The sequence below is a fragment of the Microtus pennsylvanicus genome, chromosome 4 (assembly GCF_037038515.1).
Source record: "Microtus pennsylvanicus isolate mMicPen1 chromosome 4, mMicPen1.hap1, whole genome shotgun sequence".
Classification (NCBI taxonomy): Eukaryota; Metazoa; Chordata; class Mammalia; order Rodentia; family Cricetidae; genus Microtus; species Microtus pennsylvanicus.
In genome coordinates this window covers 12,570,312-12,587,186 of record NC_134582.1, presented here as the reverse complement: position 1 = coordinate 12,587,186, position 16,875 = coordinate 12,570,312, and the positions used below count along the sequence as shown (strand labels likewise).

At 44.9% G+C, this 16,875-nt stretch overlaps 1 protein-coding gene across 4 annotated transcripts in view; it reads left to right on the top strand.

Moving 5' to 3' along the window:
- Nucleotides 1–16,875, top strand: part of Myo5b (myosin VB) — a 272,874-nt gene that overhangs the window by 108,346 nt on the left and 147,653 nt on the right. For all 4 annotated transcript variants that reach the window (XM_075968281.1, XM_075968283.1, XM_075968282.1 and 1 more), the window contains exons 2-4: nt 9,073–9,183; nt 13,805–13,976; nt 16,092–16,236. In XM_075968281.1, coding sequence (XP_075824396.1) covers nt 9,073–9,183; nt 13,805–13,976; nt 16,092–16,236 — 428 coding nt within the window. The remainder of the gene's footprint in view (nt 1–9,072; nt 9,184–13,804; nt 13,977–16,091; nt 16,237–16,875) is intronic.

Below are 16,875 nucleotides of genomic sequence, written 5' to 3'. Positions count from 1 at the left end.
CATTCTAAGTTCAGTCACCCAGAGGACCTGTGGTCTCTCAGCTCTCTCTCCTGCTGTGAATGGGAAAGCTACGCCCCTGCTTGTTGATAGGTTTGTGGAATGGCTGCTCCTCATTGTTAACTTGATTAGATTTAGGTGGTTATAGAAACACATCTCTGGCTGTGTCTGCGAGGGTGTCCCCAGAAAGGTGTAACCGAGGAGGATCCATCCTGAATGTGGGTGGCATCACTCCAAGGGCTGATGTCTGGGCTCGGTGACTGTGAACGTGACCAGCTGCCTCACCATTCCCAGCATGGCCGACCATGCCCTCAAAATATGAAACAAAACAATCTTTAAGTTTTATTTATCAAGTATTTTATCAAAGCAATGAGAAAAGAAACTAAAGCCGCTGGAGAGAGGGCTTGCTGGTTAAAGAGCACCCACTGCTCTTACAGAGGACCTGAGTTTGCTTTTAGAATTCATGTTGGGGGCACATGACCGCCTGTAACTCCAGCTCCTGGGTTTTTGGTGTCCTCTACTGCCCTCCTTAGACACTGCATTCATATGCATAAACATACACAAAGATAAATACATACGTGTATAATTTGACTAATTAAATAATTAAAAATAAATTAAATATTAAAAAATTTAAAAGTAGCTAAAACAGATGGCACCTGAGTTTCCCCCTCTAATGGTTATTTTCCCTGTAGACAGTCCAGTGACTAACTCATTGCTATGCTGGTGGCTTAGGTCTTTTTACCAGATCCTGTGCTCTAACTCAGACTTGCCTTAATTGGAGATATTTGGCTTCTGTGCTCCTTGAGGAATGGAAGCTAATTCACTCAAATTTTCTTTCTTTGGGCTCCCGACAGAATTTATGACTTATGCTGGCTGCTTCTGTTTCAACACTAGTGACATTCTTTTGCGAAGAGGGGATCTCAGTTGAAAAACTGTGCCCACCAGATTAGCCTGTGGACAATTTTCTTGATTGTTGATTGATGTAGAAGGACCCAGCCCAGTGTGGTCCTAGAAAAAAAGTAGGCGGGGCAAACCGATAAACAATACTCTTCTATGACCTCTGCATCAGTTCCTGCCTCTAGGTTCCTGTCCTGCTTGAGTTCCTGCCCAGGTTTCCTTCAGTGGCGGAGTGTTATCTGGAGGTGTAAGATGAAATAAGCTTTTTCCTCCCCAAATTGCTTTTGATCATGGTGTTGGATCACATCAATAAAATCTAAGACATCCCAAGCCAGTTGTTTGCTGACTGTGTTTGTGTTTCTCTCTGTTAGAATGTCCCCATCCCCAGCCTGGGCTAAGTGACTCTGGGTGGTATTTAGTTACAGCACCAGCACGTCAGAATCAGGTGATCTTTCCGTACTTGGCCCCCAAACACAGGAGTGGACAGGCAGAGAATGCTGTCAGCCACCAAGCTAAGCCATTTGTCCCCTTTCTGGCTCTTCTTAGGGAGCACAATCCAGATTGTTTTGCTTTAGACCAAGGTTTCATTGCACACCAATTGTCAGAAACTCCCTGGGGGCTTAGCTTGATACCTTCACTCTTGTTTCCATATGTGACACCGTCATACATGACGCTTGGTTCATATAAATACCTACCCAGCAGGATTTGGACCCCTCCCCAAGAAGATCAATATTTCTCTAGGGGGCCTAGAAGCAGAGGCTGAGTCTTTGCTCTCACATTCAGTTCTCAGAAGCTGGGGCAGATTGTCTATCAATTCTAACCATCCTGATTCTTCTGTTTATAACGCCACCCTCCTTGACTTGGATTTGAGGCCAAGATGAAATGATGCAAGGACTTGACGTGATTTACCTTAGCATTAGGCTCTGGGGATAGCATTAATAATTCCAGGAAGAGAATCCTTCAAATGCCAGTGTTCTCTGACTGCACGTTTCTGCTTTGCTCTGAGGCTCAGTGAAGTAGCGATTGTAATTGTGTGAGCTCATTCATCATTTAGAAAGTTAGTATGGGTTTTTGTTTGTTTTGTTCTAATGTAATTCTCTGGATCTACCCCCTAGAGAGTTAATTATTCAAATGTGGGACATGAATATTAGTGCCCTTGTGTTTAAAAAATCTGCAGATAGTTATTATCCTTCACCCAGCAATGAGAATCACTTCTCTCAGTTTTTGGAGTGAAAAGAGGCTAGATCTAGATCCAGTTATTGAATGTAAGGGAACGTTCAGCTGCTTAAGTACAGAGATCTGAAGACACGACAATAATTGAAGTAGCAGACTGATTTTGCCAATTGGTGGTGCTACCTAGAGTCCTACCAGGATCCTGCTTTCCGTACAACAGTGAACATTAGATACAGTTTTCATCCTATTGATCTGAGGAGGATGGTGCTCAAACCTATGCAACAGCTCACTCAAGACAGTAGTAAGTCCAGGCCACTGAACTACCTTAGAGAGCACAGACATGCATTAGGCTTTTTGGGCCACTAAGCAGCTCCCAAATCATGACAAGGAGATGTATTATTAGTTATGAATGCTCAGCCTTAGCTTATGCTTGTTTCTGGTTAGCTCTTGTAACTTAACATGTCTCCCAAATCATGACAAGGAGATGTATTATTAGTTATGAATGCTCAGCCTTAGCTTATGCTTGTTTCTGGTTAGCTCTTGTAACTTAACCTGTCTCTCCTCATCTATGCTTTGCCTTGGGGCTTTTTACCTTTCTTCTGTATGTCTTACTTTACTGCTGTTTCTATGTCTGTCTGTCTATCTGTCTGTCTGTCTGTCTGTCTGTCTGTCTGTCATCTGCCTGGTTTCTAGCCCCAGGCATGTCCCTCTCTTTCTCTTCATTTTCTTCTCCTCCAGATTCCTCCTCCTATTTATTCTCTCTGCCTGCCAGCCCTGCATAACCTTCTTCAGCTTACCTATTGGCCATTTAGCTTTTTATTAGACCAATCAGATGCCTTAGGCAGGCAAGGTGAAACAGCAACATGTTTTCACAATTAAACAAATGCAGCATAAACAAATGCAACACACCTTTCTTTCAATCATTAAAACAGGCAGCAGAAACAAATGCAACCCACCTTTACACAATTAAAGCAACATTCCACAACACAGACCTTGGTGCCATGCTACCTAGTGATGTGTGTATGGAGTGCTCTTGCAGACATTGTGTTTGCGTTTGCCTGTAACTTTTGGTTGAGAATGCTGGCAAAAGGCTGCCTCTGTACACATGAGGAGCTCTGTGCCCCTCAAAGTGGTTACTCAGACAAACCCCCCAGGTTGCTGGTTCTCAAGTTGCTTGTGCATTGGATTCATCTGGGAAACCTTCACACTGCCAGATTCCTATCCCCAGAGGTTGATGTAGACAGTGTAGGGTGTTACCTGGCTTGAGAATTAATAAGCTCCCACATGGTTGTAATGTGCAGCCAGAGCACAGAGCACTGTTGTCATAGGCAGCCACTCTCTTGCTGCAAGTTCAGCTGCCACTGGGGACAGAGGCAAGGAGCAAAAGCCTAGAGGACAACTCTATGTTGATCTTTAACATTTGATGTTGGCATCCCTGGTTAATATATGGGCTTTTCCCCAAATCACCTATTTTTTGGTTATAATAATATTTTATTTGCTATTTGTAACAGAGCTGAACATTGCTAAAATACAGTAATGACGATTCTGTAACTCTGTTATTAGGATACAGAGTAAACTTATCCTCTGACAGTCTGATGCCTTACATACAGCGAAAATGTTAGTAGCAGGTTAGATCCGAGAGGAGTTCTCTCAAAGGTCTGAGAAACAAAGGCAACTCAGAAGGCTGGAGGTGACTCAGTGGTAAAACACTCATCTAGCACACTCCAGGCTCGGGGTGCAGTCCCCCAGCTCCTCCAACACACTCAATTCAGAGCTGTCTCTAGCTCATAAAATGGATCAGAGGGTTCACTGCTTTGTGCAGGACTGAACTGTGATTCTCCACATCCACATGATGACTCACAACCACCTCGTAACTCCAGTTCCAGGGGAAGCAATGCTCTCTTCCGTCCTGTGCAGGCATCTGCACACATCTGGTACACACAAACTCAGGCAGGCACACATACACACGCATAAAAGAAGACACGTTTCTTGAATGAATATATATATATATATATATATATTTCCTACAGGATAGTAGTAAGAACACATGGAAATAGATGGTTTACCTACACCATGGTTTTGGACCCTCTGTAGTACAATAGTGGGTGGACTTTGGGGGAGAGTTGCTGTTTGTTTTTTGTAATTCTTAAAAATTATAATTGCATCATTTACCCCTTCTCTTTTCTCCCTCTAACCCTTATACTTCTCCCCCTACTCTCAAATTCATGATCTCTCCAGTTATTGATATATATAATATATATAACTAAATATATTTATATATGAATATATAAGAAATATATGTATATATATATGCACATGTATATTCCTTAATACACAATTACAACATTCTCAGTCTATAATGTTTCCTATATGCATATAATCTCTGGGCTGGCCACTTGGTATTAGATACGCAGTTTTGGGGCTTTTCTCTGGGGAAGACCATTTCTCCTTTCCCTTGGAAGACTGCATGGCTCTTTCTGGTACCATGAAAGCTAGTCCTTGGGAGGTGGTGGCTTTCAGGTCAATTCCAGCTCAGGTCTGCCTAGTCTTGTATCTGCAGTGCATGATATCTTGAGCAATAAGGACTTAACCTCCCATCTTTGGGGGCAACCAAGGGCAATAGCCCATAATATTTTGAGACTCTCTTGGGAAACACTGACCAACAGCTCAAAGTGGAGATTCATGCTTGGGATTTTTGTTAGATTGTTAGATAATCTATGGCCCTTGGAGGAAGCATTGTCAGCCTACATGGGAAGATTTCATTTAAACTGTTGTATATGCATGCGTACACACACACACACACACACACACACACACACACACACACACACACACAATCTCCATACCTAAAATTACATATAATACATATGCAATTTTAGGCAGGGAAATAACAGTATGCTTCCTTATAACTTTTTCATACATTCTCAATATATTTATCTCCCCATTTTGCTCCCTTTCCTCTTCAAGTCACCTGTACCCTGCTATTCCCCTCTTTTGCTCTCCCCCTACCCGTGCTTCCTTTTTTTCTTTCCTGTTTTTTTCTACTCCAGGTTTTATACTCACATTGTTTTAATTGAGAAGCAATGAGCTGAATATAAAGGGAGCCATTTAAGTTGTACTTAGCACATTCACTGTCTAGATTTAGAGCATTTGTGTCGCTCTGAGAGGACATGTCCTCTCTTACGTTCCAGTCACACCTGCTATCTTCCTGAGAGTCCCCGCTAGTTACGGTAGCACTGGTCTCTCCCTTTTCAGTTTCTACGTTGTTGTTATTGGTGGTGGTGGTGGTGTGTGTGTGTGTGTGTGTGTGTGTTTTTCTGTACTGTTAATACTTTGTGCATATTTCAGAGACCCTGCTTTACCTTAAGTCATGTGGGCAAGTTGGGGGGCGGTGTTTGCAAAGCTAGACTGCAAAGTTGGAGTATCATTAAACCACCCTTGAACGCGCTGTAAATTGCCAACTGGTTGTGTGCACTAAGTATGATGTTGGGTGAATGACCCTGTTCAGTAATTTGTAGGAGCTTCAAGTGGAAAACTTGAAGGATAAATCTAAGGGGCGGGCGGCACAGGGAGGCCAGCCTGCATTTGCAGGTAGCCTGCATTCAGAACAGAGGAGAAACAGCACACGGGTTGTTATTGGAGGGAGACTGGAGAGATTTATGGCAGCAGGTGGCACAGAGATGGCAAAAGTTAGGTGCCAAGTGTTTACTGGATTTGACTCTGAAGTTTGCCGAATAGGCTCTGAATATGCAATGCCTTTCTAAAGCCACAGTGGACTGTAGCTGCCCGGTCCTTCATTCTCAGCCAGCTTTACTTTCCCTGCCTGCCCTTGTCACTTCTCCTGCATTACCAAGTAACTATTACCTCCCTTAGGAGTTATCCCATCACTCCTTCAGCTGTTTTTAATGGGCACCACCTGCCCTACTAGATAGCTTCCTGAAGCTTGGCCAGTTGATTTTCATGTCAGTAATTAAGTATATAGTGCTCAGGGCAATATGTTTTAGATAAAACTGGGCTTCCCTGTAAGATACATTCCATCTCTTAATCACTGGGAACATCCACTGGCTCCTACAGATTCAAAGTAATGTATCTGGAAGTTCTTGCAATAATGATATGAAATTCACTTGAAAGAAATGACTGTGAACCCAGAAAGGAAGCCAGTCAGAGACAGACTCACTATGGCAGGTCAAAGGTAGAGGGATAGTGGTCAATGAAAGGGGATGGCAGTGGTTGATGAAGGAAAAGGAGATGGTAGTGGTCAATGAAAAGTGTCGGAACCAGCACCCTGTCCACATCTACATGTGGGGAATGGACAGTCTGGTCCATGGAAGCAGCAAGTACAGAACAGAATTGACCCTCCTGTCAAAGCCATATGTTGCATACTTTAGGCATTGGGCCATAGGATTCATGACAGCTCAACTATTGAAGTGTGAATTAGTCAGAGATATGTTAATGAGTAAGCATGTCTGTGTTCTGAAATAACAGGAGTTGTAGACACCAAAATTAACCTTTTGTAAAATGTTTCATGTTCTTTTGATCCTCTCAGTTTAGAGTTTAAAGGCAATTTTTAACTCACGGGTTGTACATAAACAGGCACAGTCCCAGATGTGGCCCTAGCTGTACTTTGCTGATGCTTTTATATGAGCAAGGGTGTTTGAGTGCATGCTGTCAGGACAGACGTTAGTACACAGCCACACAGGTTTTGATTGGATCCGAGAAGAGGCTGAACTTCTGCATTTCTAGCATGGTTCTGGCTCACAGTGATGCTGAAGCCCTCACATGAAGGAGAAAGGAGCCAAACAGAGAAACACAAGGGTCCCACAATGCTAGGAAATACACAGGTGATTTTCTGACCACTGAGTACTTCTGCTCTGTTCAGCAAGGAGAAAGCTACATGGGTAGAAAGATAAACTCACCCAGAAGAAGGACTGAACAGAGGGAGCCACACAGTGAGTTCTCTGCATGTGGGCAGCAGGCTGAAGGCCACAGGAGTCATGGACCGAGCTGAGACCAGACACCGTGGCTTCTCACCTCCACTCTTCTCAGTTATTTCTCACTCCACTGTGTGCAACAATTGGGGGCCTTGCCCTTATATAAGGTTTGTTGTGAGCAGAAGTTTTGAGTGCACTGCCTGGCGGGAATGTGGTGACAGAGAGAACTGGGTGGGCTTAAAGGACAGAGGAGAAGCTAAGTGAAATGCTAGAGGGAAGGAGGAATATTGACAGAGGTACTATGTGTGTTCTTTTGTACTATACCGTACTGTGCTATATATAGTCTGCTGTACTGTCAATACATGGTAAGGTGGGCCTCGAGGCAGAGAAAATACGATTCTATGCATCTGTTTCTTTGTTAAGTTAAAAATGATGGGAGTCAGCTTTGGGCTGGGATGTCCAGGATGGACTGACCTTTGCTTTCTTTTGGGTCATATTCTGATCCTGTCGCCATAGCATTTTCCTCAGTGGTAAATTAGAGACAGACGAAGCAGCCGTCAGCATCTTGGTTTTTATAAAAGGACAGCGTATGCTAGGAGCAAAATATGGGCTTAAAAAATATAAAGGAGAACCCAAAGAAAACCAACTGGCTACAGCACACAGCAGCTGCCTGGCTGTGAGCTGATGCGTGAGCTATGCTGACTCAGACACACACTTTAACCTTTAGTCAAAAGGCCCTTTAGGTTTGTTATAATATTGTGTGACGTGACAGCGTAGTGTAAATAAACATGTGCATACAGATGGCTCCTAAAACACACCCTGTAGAAATCCCCTTCCCCAGCAACAACGCAGCAGTTTGTCAGGCGTCCATGTAGAGTACGAGAGGAGCCATGGAAGTGGTTCTAGATGTTGCCATTCTGTGTGCCAAATGCTCGGTCCCCCCTCGGGAACCGTCATGTCACCTCAGGTCCTGACTGACTTGGTCTGAGGTTAACCTAGACTTGATGGTTGCAAGGCTCTCTGCGTTATGTAGCATGTCACCAGGTCAATAATCCTTGAAGGTCACTCCTGTGTCAACACTTGCAAAGAATGGCTATATTCTCCCCTGCCAGGACTAGACCAGGCTGAATGACTTATTGACAGGTCTGGAGAGACTGAGAATGTTGTACTGTTTGTGGCTTTAAAAATATACAAGGACCTGTGAGTGGATGATTATTCAAGGTTCTCTTGTTAGTTGATTTTGTGTGGCTGTAACAAGAAGCCTGACAGAAGCAACTTGAGTAAGGAAAGATTCATCTTGGCTTACAGTTTTAAGAGAGCTCGGTCATCATAACAGGGGTGGCATGGCCGAGAAGTTGAGACCACAGCTGCAGGATTGTGTGGTAGAGGCTGTTTATATCATAGTGAGCTGCAGAGCAAGAAGACAGTGGCTGGATAAGGGCAGGTGATGGAGGCAGGTATGACCCTAACCCTAGCCCTAACCTTAACCCCTAACTAATTCACTAGTATCACACTTTCAAGGTAGGCCTAACCTCCTAAAGGATCCATGGCTTAGCATCACCAGGGCCCCAAATCATTTAGAACATGAGTAGATATTTTGGATTCATACCATTAACAGTGCTTTAACTAAGTGATTCGTTGGCCTCTTCCACTGAACATAGACTACCAGAGTGGTGTAAACCATGCTGTGAAGTCTTGCTGTGCTTCCCTGGAATTTGACCAGTATTATTTTGTTAATTATAGCATGTCGCCCCATCCTTTTGTTTTATATCTTTTAAAAGGGTGGTGTGGAACCTTCATAGTTAGAATGAAGCCTGTGCTCAGCTGAATTCCCAGTGGGGTATTCGCGTCATTGTTACATTCTCTTAAGATTGAGAGGGTGCTGTTGTAAATTAATCCCATGAAATATTTATTATCTATAATACTGAATCATCTTGTGTCTTTAAAGTGGAGCATGGTATGTGGATATTGCTGGAAAATAAATTCCCAACAAACGGTTCATAGATGCTGATATGGACTTAAAGGGTTGGATGCTTTGCTTTGTGTCTAAGTCTCTTTCCTTCTCATCTTTCAGTACACAAGGGTCTGGATCCCTGACCCAGATGAAGTGTGGCGTTCGGCTGAGCTCACCAAGGACTACAAAGAGGGGGATAAGAGTCTGCAGCTCAGACTGGACGATGACACGGTAAGTGAGGACCCAAGATGTCATGGCCTTAAATGTGTCTGCCCATTGGAGCTTCTGAACTCCAAATTCGTCTTTTGCTACTGTTGATGACAGTGCCTGTGAAAAGTGCCAAACCATGAGTCTGCTTCATGAATGTCACCTAAGAAATAAGTGCCTACTCGGGTTAGCAACTAGGAGGTCCACTGGTAGCAGAGACAAGCATCTTTATGTTGGAGTGAAGGGAACAGGCCTGCTGTGTTGCGGCATCAGCAGAAGGGAACAGGTGGTGGGAGCCTGGGCTCAGGGTACCTTGGGCCAACAGTGGGCTGATGTTCATGTAGGAACTACATGTGTCCAATGCCCAAGACTCCAGTGTTATATGTGGATAAGGGAAGGAAGGCAAGCCAGTGAACCTGGAACTCAGATGGCATAAGGCTGAGGGGACAGGCAGCCATTTTATACAGGGTATATACAGGGAGGCTGGTTTTAAACACAGTGGTAGGATGATCATGAAGAATTGGTGTTGAGACAGTTAGATATGCTGCGGGGCAGTTATAGAGTGGGCAGAAGGCTTGTGCTGAACTCCAGGGCCTGGAATGTCTGTATTGTGTCCGTTGGCTGTGAATTATTAACTGACTTGCCGTTGTTCATTCTTCAAAGCATTTTGTTCTGTTTCCCACTCCAAATGGTTGGTTGAGCAACCTGTTGATTGAACATTCTCTAACCACCAACCGGTTCTCTATGAATTCGAGTGTGTCCCTTTGAGCATGACTTGGGGGCAGGTGAATTTGAGTTGGTGTCAGTGTGTCCTTCACCCTCTAGCTGACAGGCTTTGTTAGTCATCTCTTGGTTTGAAAGGAAGGAGCAAAACTGTCAGCAGATGGAACCCTGTTTGCCATGTTGAGTAACTTCCCACCCCACACGCGAAACAAAATGAAATTAGTCCACCCACTTGAACGGAGTGCCTTCCACTCCGACAGATTTCATTTCAGCTGGTCCTTTCACGTGGGTGGGTGTTTTACAAAGCTGTACGGAGGCAGGGAGGGATTATCTATCATGTTGCTAAAACAGCAGACTCTTGTGTCCCTGGCTGCACACAGCTTTGGCCCTGCATGATAAATCCCGGCAGCTGCCCACGGCCCAGATCTTCCTCTCCGACTGTGAGACCGGTCACTGTGGAACTGGAGATCAGCATCAGCTCTGAGCATATGAGTCTTCCTCTGTTGCCTATGGGTTATGGCTGGCATGAAGCTGGTCCTGAAAGTGACTGGCAGTGTGCACTGGCAGCAGGGACCCAAGTACCGCATAGTTGGAGGGTCAGTGCTTAAAGAGCAATTCCCCTGAGGCTGATGCCATCCTGTGCTGCCACACTGACCTCCCAGCCCCCAAAGTAAAATGGTTTTAGTGCAGAAGCAAAGGGCAAAGAAGGTAGGCCAGATTTGCTACTAGAAAACCTGCATTCCAACCCCAGGATCATGACGGGACCTTTACTGCCAATGATCTCCTCTGATAAGGTACTCAGGCTTCTCACCATTCATCTAAGATGCCCCTCCCACTTTTGCTCAGTTATTTCTTCTAGTAAGCTGTGGAAAATAAATGTAACCATGTGGTCCATTTTTAAGTGGACAATTCAGTGGCATTTGCACTACTCTAATGGTTTCCATGCTCTTCTTCCATATGGCCAAACTGGGACCACCCCCACTGCACACCTTTTCTGTGCACCGTCTGTCTTTGACTGTGGCTGCACGAGGTACTTCGTACAAGTACCATCATGTGGTATGGGTGCTTTTCCCTCTGGCTTAGGTCATCTAGCATAATGCAAGATGTTCTGTTTGGCAGCCAGAGAGAAGATGGTGACTTCTCTGAAGAAAGGGATAATGTCATCGGTCTTTTCTCCTCTCTAGAGTCAAGATGGTTATAACATGCTTGTGTGCTACTACTTGGCCTGGTTCTCTGCTTTTAGATGGTGCTGGGCATTTCGTGGATGCTAACCTTGGATTGATTAGTGAGGCCTCTCTGTACATTGACCAGAGCAGAGCTCAGTGCAGGTCAAGTGCTCTCTCCAGGTCCCCTCCTCCCTTGCAAACTGCTCCACTCCTGCCCTCTACTGGCTGAAAACTTCCTGCTTCTGTAGTTTCATTGGGCTGCGTTTCAACTAAGTTTGTATGAAGAGCCTAGAGGCCTTCCTGTGTTCCTGTTTGTGAGTGGGAGGCTGCAGCAGAGACAGGAGAGTGACATGCTCTCTCTGCACTGTGATTTGTCTAAGCTGAACCAAGTGGGCTGGGGCGAAAAGATGTCATATTGTTATCCAGATGTGGCGAAAGGATGTGATCCCATTATCCAGATGTTCAGCTTTAAATCTACCTAGCACTTTTATTATTTTGAATATTTAAATAACTATCCAAAGAAGAAAATTGATTGCAGGCCTGTCCAACCTCCACCCCACTGCCAGTGCAAGGAAGCGGAGTCTTTGCTTTAAACATGTGGCCTTATCACTGCAGGAACACACCGAAGAGCAGTTGGTTCCCTATGGCAAATCATTCTTCATATGTCATGTTATAGGGGGTTGCTAACACTTGGTGAAACCCCCTGAAGCCAGAATTAGTTGAGAATGTTAGTAGCAGTGTTAAATTCAAGTTCCTATTGTCAATGGCAAAGAGAAATTGATTCTTAAGTATCCCTTCCCTGCTCCCCCAGACACCTGCAAGCTGAGGAATGCGTGTCCTGGAGTGCTGAGTTTGCAATTCTGACCTCTCTCGAGCTGTGCAAGGCATTTCAGTCCTTATCAATTTTCTGTAACCAATACTACTAGCTTGTCTGTGGATACATTCTTCCAAAATTTCATATGTGATTGTCTCTTCCTGGCTGGCAAGGTCTTCTGAGAGAAGAATCATCTTGGAAATGATGAAAAGCCCATGTTTCTGCCCTGGGATGTGAGGACTTTGGGCTGAGTTTAAAGCTTTTCAGTTTGAAAATCGAAGGACAGGGTGGGATGAGCGCTCCAGCAGGAGGGAGGGGGGAGTTCTGGCACTGTCACATGATCCCACTAACTCAGCAGATGACCAAAGCCAGTATACCGTGAGCTATACTATGTCAAAGGCCTTCCTGCCCCTGTTAGGAAGTGGTGTCAACTTTAGGAAGGCTTATTACAAGGGATGCTGGGGACATGCCCTTGAAGAGGCGTTGGCATCCTGACCCCCTTCTCCTTCATCTCTCCATCCTGTCTGCATTGGGCTGAGCAATTCTGTCCCGGCATTCATCCTCCGACATAAGGATCTGCCTTGTTGTAGGCCAAAAAGGAGTGGTCATGCCAGAAACCTCCCAAAATCCTTAATCCAAGCAAATCTTTCTCTTCAGAAACTGAAAATCTTGGGCATTTTATTCAGAAAACTTACAGTTATCAACTCTTGTTTAAATGTTCAAATATCACACTTTTAAACTGTTTTTAGTAAATTACATATACATCCATGTGCTCTGTCAAATATTTTTTGAGCTCTCAGTTCAAATCCTGAGCCAAACAAGACAACCAAACGGTCATCCTGCACCTGAGAGGTGACCTTTGGATAAACAGTTCAACACCCAAATTACACAGACCCAGCTCAGATTCCTACTGAACTTGTGGATAGGCTGTGGAGCAAGCGGTGCACGTCTTGAAGCTGGTTACACAGGCAGGGCATCAATGGCAGGATACTCCAAACAAGAGAGTGAGCATATGGGTAGCCAGACAGAGTCAGTAAGGAAACACTAGAGGGGACGTGGACACGGAGTCCACCCCTAACCAAGAAGCTACTTACAACTGATACCCACTGCTTGCTTCAGTGGAATGTCACTGGACACTTCAACCACATCCCATGCCTACTGGTAGTTGGCCAATGCAAAACACACTCAGTGGATTTTTCTTTTAATGGGCTTTTGTTTTCTTTGGGCATTTTTTTTATCTTAAAGGGTTTTTTTGTTGTTGTTGTTAATTTGAGTGTTGTTTTTTTTTCTTTTTTGGTTTTTAGCTTTTTGGAGCCTGTTCTGGAGGTAGCTCTTGTAGACCAGGCTGGCATTGAACTCACAGAGATCCAAATGCCTCTGCCTCCCCGAGTGCTGGGATTAAAGGTGTGCGCCACCGCCCCGGCTTGTTTGTTTTTTTAGAGAATTAGAGTACGTGTGTTTTAAGTTGGATAGGTGGGGAGGTGAGCAGGTTCTGGGGGGAGTTAGAAGGGCAAAAACATGATCAAAATATATGGAAGAAATTTAATTAAAAGAAAACAGACAGAACTAATAGAGAAGCAGCTGCAGTAAATGAGGCCAGCCTAGGAGGTCTGCTAGCTGGGAAGTGCCCTCCCATGTTAAACGGAATGGACAGTCCAGTGTTATCTTCACCAAGAAGCTGACTACCCTTAAATCTGGTTGTTCCTCCTCAGTTCCTGTGTCAGTCTTTTGTATTTGATGTGCTGGAATTATGTAACCAAAGTTCCATGTGGCCTGGTGTCTTGTGGGAATCATAGGTATTGCGTACATCTTGTCTTCTTTAGAATATTACTTATCTTTCTGTCATCATTTTGCTAGGATAGTGATCCTAGCCATAGAGGTGGGACACCAAATATAAGCTAAATGCTTTGCTCTTTTGTTTCTACTGCTTGCTTGTCACTAGATTCTGGAATATCCAATCGATGTCCAGAAAAACCAGGTGCCATTCTTACGGAATCCAGATATCTTAGTCGGAGAAAATGACCTGACTGCCCTCAGTCATCTCCATGAGCCTGCCGTTCTGCATAACTTAAAGGTCCGTTTCCTGGAGTCCAACCACATCTACACTTATTGTGGTAAGTGGGGGCACCTGCTGAGGGTGGGTGTGTCATCTTTAGCCAGCTCTTAGAAAGCTCAAACATTAAGAACCATGACAGCTCTCAGGCATATGACCATTTCATATGAGACCCATGGAGGTTTATGGTTAGTGGGCTGGTGTTAATAACAGCTCCTCCAGAGAAGTGGCCGCAGCTGCTGGGGAAGTTGGTTTAGTTCTTGCTTGTGATTGGTAGAAGAGCAAATCCGCTGTGGTACTCTGGCTCTGAAACATACCCTCCTCACCGAAGCATGTGTACCGCAGGAATTTTGTTGGCCCCAGCTTAAACGGGCTGTCTTCCTCACGGATGTTCTCACTGCCCTGGTAAAAACGTGGTGCCTAAAGATTTTGTCCAAGTAATATGCAAAATCAATAACAAATGCTTAATCAGAAAGTCCTAAAATCAATATCCTTGCAATTTCTGTGTGCATAGCCCAAAGTTTGATATATTCTCTCTCTCTCCCTCCTTCCCTCACCGTGTCTCTGCCTTTGACAGTTATTTAGAGTGTGTCGAGAACAGAACATTCTAGCAGTGTCCAGTGGAACCAGACTATGGGTGGGATGTCTGAGGTGTTGTCCTGACGATCTTGCCCTCATTGTGGCTGCAGTGACAGCTCAGGTGCCCAGGATCTTTTCTAGTTTTCTATTCCACTTGACCCTGGGGGTTGGCTACTTAGCCTGGATGAGCTGCTTTGTAGGTTTTGGTGCCAAGAAGGGATTGTTTTAAGAAATTCCTTTACTCCCAACTAGTAGTAAATGTTAATTTGGAAAAAATATAAATTATCAGAAACTCGGGGTGGGGGGGAGCTTTCAAACATGAAGCTGTTGCAAAGCTTCACTTTCCAGGAAGAAAGGCTGCATGGCCATCAGTTTTCCAGTCTCAGGGAATACCCCTGGGGTTGCCTTGGTGTTTGTACAGAACAGAGCTTCTTCAGCTGATCCAGTGTCCCATCAGCTCTCAACAGAACCCAGTGACACCCAGATTACACTGCAGTAATTGTGGAAGTGCTCCTCTCTGCTCTGGGGGGCCTACAGTGTTTTGGGAAAATAGGTGACCTCAGGACATGAGATTAAATTTTTATCTGAGCATCATCTGAGTTAATTGAACCCTCTGAGAAACAGAAGAGCGCGTACGGCTACTCCTAAGAGTGTTCTCCAAGTGATTAGCCTCGGTGGGGCTTCTCAGGGCTCCAATCCTTCTGTGCTGTTTTTGTTTGCTTATTTTTCATTCCTATTGAAAGGGGACATGCATGTGTCTCTCTTCCCACTTGACCACTAAGAGGGAGCACACCACAGGGGACTTCTCATCATGGCAGTTCCCTCTGCCTCTTTCCAGGATGGCTGGAAATCATTTATCTTTGTACCTTAGTCCATGGGAGGCAATCTCATGGGAAAGAACAAAAGACATATCACTATCATGTCTTGAAGATGCGATTTTCTTTTTTCCTTTGTACATTCTCAGTGATCAGCTTGTCTCACCTATCCACACAAGAGGTCTAAAACCTTAGCAGGATTTCCTCCTCACTCGGTCAGCATGATTCAGTCCACTGCAGTACAGACCTTGGGAGACTCAGATGCCAGGATGTGAGTGAGATCTAATAGAGAGAAAACACAGAGGCTCCCATGCAGTACCCTGCTCTGGGCTTCCTTCTCTCCAACAGCTGTTTGAGAATATTCCAAGTCCATGTGTATGCTGATTAGACTTTAAGAGAGATAAATTATGTTGTCCTCAAATTTATATTTTTGTTAAATGTCTTTTCCAGATTTTAATTCTTGGGTGTTTAAGTTAAACATCCTTTTCTCTCTGGTCCTACAATACTTGTGTCTACTGTATGAAGTTAGCTGTTGAGTACTTGTGAGCGGTAGTGTGTCTGTGACATTCCTGTGGGACAGTCTGAGACCTGGACCGTGTCCTGTTCATTCTTTCCACCACATGGGCCTACCATGGCAGCTCAGGGATAATTTTTTCTGTAGTCAGTTGGCCACACACACACACACACACACACACACACACACACACACTCCCCCCTCCTCCAGGTCGTCTTCTGTAGTCCATGAGAATGGTTCTTCAGGCAGATGTCCTGTCTGTTCACAGGTATCGTTCTTGTGGCCATCAACCCATATGAGCAGCTTCCAATCTATGGACAAGATGTCATCTATGCCTACAGTGGCCAAAATATGGGTGACATGGACCCCCACATCTTTGCTGTGGCAGAAGAAGCCTACAAGCAGATGGCCAGGTAAGAGGCACCTCAGCTCAGCAGTTCCCTGAGAGAGGTGCACGAAGGGACATGTCTACTTTGCTTGACTGTTTTTACTCAAAGGGTGGAGAGACTGGGACTTGAAACCCCTCTTGGAAGCAAAGCTGCCCAGGATTCTGGTCCCTCTGGTCTCTCTCTTGTCTGTGTGTACCTAGAGAACAGGGTTTGCTTAGATTTATTTCAGGTTTGAGCAATAATCCCTGCCTTTATCTCTCCCTGACTGCTTCTTGGCTTTCTTTCCTCCCTTGCTGATATAATAGAACCATTTCATGGCATCACCATTCATTTGGTGAAGCCCAATCCACATCTTCTCACCGGAGACTCTTGAAGAAGCAAGGACTCCTTGACAGCTTCTTGAGGTAGCAAGTGTTGCGGGTGGAAATGAGAACTGCATGTAAGCAGCTGGATTTGGTGCTTTTCAGGTTTTAGCCTGAGAGTGGAATTCTGTTTGGGTGCCTGAGCAGCAGTTCTCTCTCTCTCTCTCTCTCTCTCTCTCTCTCTCTCTCTCTCTCTCTCTCTCTCTCTCTCTCTCTCCCTCCCTCTCCCTCTCCCTCTCCCTCTCCCTCCCTCCCTCCCTCCCTCCCTCTCCCTCTCCCTCTCCCCCTCCTCCTCCTCTTT